Source organism: Puccinia triticina, chromosome 4A, assembly GCF_026914185.1.
Source record: "Puccinia triticina chromosome 4A, complete sequence".
Lineage (NCBI taxonomy): Eukaryota > Fungi > Basidiomycota > Pucciniomycetes > Pucciniales > Pucciniaceae > Puccinia > Puccinia triticina.
Genome location: NC_070561.1, coordinates 240,548 through 243,527, shown reverse-complemented (window position 1 = coordinate 243,527; position 2,980 = coordinate 240,548). Strand labels below are relative to the sequence as shown.

The 2,980-nt window shown below is 43.9% G+C and overlaps 1 protein-coding gene across 1 annotated transcript; it reads left to right on the top strand.

The window, feature by feature from the left end:
- Nucleotides 1-410: 410 nt before the first annotated feature.
- Nucleotides 411-2,980, top strand: PtA15_4A24 (uncharacterized protein; the record flags this gene model as incomplete). The annotated part of the gene is made up of 10 exons (XM_053168114.1): nucleotides 411-434; nucleotides 503-626; nucleotides 717-1,029; nucleotides 1,097-1,237; nucleotides 1,315-1,562; nucleotides 1,642-1,898; nucleotides 1,964-2,112; nucleotides 2,193-2,328; nucleotides 2,410-2,631; nucleotides 2,723-2,980. The coding sequence occupies 10 exons, from the start codon at nucleotides 411-413 to the stop codon at nucleotides 2,978-2,980; spliced, it is 1,872 nt and encodes a 623-aa protein (XP_053019131.1).

Here is a 2,980-nt window from a genome sequence, read left to right as displayed (position 1 = left end):
AGAGTGCGTCAAATTCTCCCCTGGTGGTGCTGGAGGCCTTTGGTAAATAAAAATTGGATAGGAATGGAAAAGACTGGAAGTCAGATGTGAAAATCAGTTTCAAATCATCCTGAAATAAACCGTAACTTGCCAAGAAATCATCCAGAACTCATCCCGAACATAGGCCTTTCTTGGCTCCATGACCAGTGTGTTCTTTTTGTGGAGATGTGGGTAGATTTTTTTGGTTTGATCCCGGGTCTGCTTCGGGACGAGCCTCGTGCCCCGTCCCGGACCCCGGGTCCCACCCTTCGGACCTGCCCCCGCTCCTGTTGATCGGGAGGCTAGCCGTTACACTTTTCCAACCCAGCACAAGGCAAAGTGTCACCCTGTAGCACCATCTCTCCTCTAGAACCAGCGTGCCCTAAAACCAAATGGACGTCTCCGAACTATTCACGGTAAGTGATTCTCGGTGATACCACCTGTGTTTCTCGATACTGACGATCAAGTCCAAATCATTCACTAGGCCCCTCCACCCAAGTCAGACCCTACGAAAAATCCGGTGCTATCCAACCTCGGCGAGGTTAACGGAGGTTCTGGGAAGCGTAATCGGCTATCAGATGGTGCCCATCAATCTACCGCAGAACCGGGTAGGTCATTTTCGTTTACCCTCTTGACTTTAGGGCATCAGCCTGGCATGTACACATTGCTGATTCTTACTAGCTTCTTGGTGTCAGCAGATATTAAACGAGCTAGGGTGGTTACATCCAAAGGAAAGCAGCGTGCTGAAGACTCCTTTGAATATTCAGAAACTTGGAATGGCGAAGATGAAGAGGGTGGAAGGTTCTTCGGTGATGGACTCACGTCAGAGCAGAAGGAAATCATTAATATCTTGAACCAGGACACAGAAGACCTAAATGAGGGTCCGCCAGGAGATTCTACTGGAGTGGAAAAGCTTAAACTCAAGGAAATCAAGAAACATTGTTTGAATCTTGAACGAGCTATCAACAAAAATCGAGAAATGCGCACGAAATTCGAAAACAACCCCGAAAGGTATGTACCGCGTATCACTCAAGGCCCTTCCTGCTATAGAATGCTTAATCCATTGGCCCAACCGTAGATTTGTGGACTCGGAATTCGAGCTCTCAGAAAGCATCGTCAATCTCTCTCTCCTAACTCAATGCCCAGCCCAAAGTTATCCGGAGTTGAATAGGCTGGGAACACTTGGTAGCTTGGTTGGACTTTTATCTCACGAGAACGTGTGAGTTGGTTGCTTGGATAAATTGAATATGTAGCACCAATCATGTGAAACTGATCACTTTTATGCTCTGGCTTCAGCGATATTACAATCGCAGTGGTAGAACTCTTACAAGAACTTACGGACGATGACGTTTTAGAAAATCAGGAAGATGAGCAAACATTAGAAAATGCAGAAGACAATTCTCACCTACCAGCCGCCGAGGCCGTCATGGCGATGGTTCGCTCTCTGATCGATCAGCAATTACTTGAAATGCTTGTTTCTACCCTTGTTGACCGGCTCGATGAAAATGAAGAGGCGGAACGAAGTGGATTATTCCATTGCTTAGGTTTGCAGCAGATTCCCTTCGAAAAGGCATTTGCATCTGCTTCACTCACATATCCACTTGCTCCATTGCCTTTACCTAGGATTGATAGAAAATTTAATCTCTCTAGAGCCTTCTTTGTCGGTCAGATTTGTACAGAAAACACCACTGCTGGAATACTTAATGAAACGGATTCGACCATCGAAGTCTTCATCTGAAACCCAAGATTTGGAGTCGTTGAAGTTTCAGAATAAGCAATACGCCAGCGAAATTTTGGCCATCATTCTTCAAAAGGACGAAGAAAATCGGAACAAACTAATCGAGTTAGGCGGCATGGATACTCTGCTTGAAGCTTTAGCAGTAAGTGATGGCAGCAAATATTAAGTTCCCGCTCTTTAACTAACATGACAATCCGTTGCAAACAGGTGTATCGTAAATGTGATCCCAATGATGCAGATGAGATTGAGTTCATGGAAAATGTATTTGATTCTCTGTGCAGTGTTTTACTTGTACCAGATCACAAAGTCAAATTCCTGGAAGGCGAAGGCGTGGAATTGATGATAATCTTGATGAAGTAAGTCTTTGATCAGAATCTTACTTTCTTTGACTCCAATCCTGTGTCTGAATTGCACATATACAACAAAAACAAAACAGGCGTAAAAATTTGGCAAAATATCGAGCATTAAAAGTTTTAGATCACGCCCTTTCCGGTGATGAGGGAAGCGCAAATTGTGAAAAATTTGTTGATTGTCTAGGATTGAAAACACTTTTCTCCTTCTTTATGGGCAAAGTAAGTTTGCAGTTGTTGAGTTCGAGCGGGATCGGTTGATTCACTGACATCAATTATTTTCTTCAATGCTACGCGAAACAGAAAAACTCAAAGAAATCTACGTCGACTCATGATGATGATGAACACATGCTTGGAATAATCGTCTCACTTTTTTTCAACCTCGAATCCGACAGCCAGCTCCGATTGAGGCTGTTGACCAAGTTTGTGGAAGAAAGTTATGAAAAAGTTGATCGACTGATCGAAATCAGAGAAGGTTTTCGGGCCAGAGTACATCATTTCATCGCAAACTCGCCATTTCTAGAGGTAAGCCTTTTTGCACAGTCAATACCTATTCTGGCCGACAGAGTTGTGTTAACAAAATGATGTCTGACTATCATCCTTTCCTGTTCCATAGAATGAGATGGACGAAACCGAGATCTATCTCATGAAGCTAGACGCTGGATTGTTTGCCCTACAGCTAACAGATGTTATCATCGGTTGGCTGTGCATGGAAGATGATGGAGTGAGAGATCATTTCAAAATGTTGCTGAAGCGCAATGATCAAGACTTTGGCACAATCACCGACGAGTTGAAGGTTTATGCCGATAGTATGGGAGATGGACCTCGCAAAGAAGGAATCGAACATCTCATAACTTACTTAGGATCGCTATGA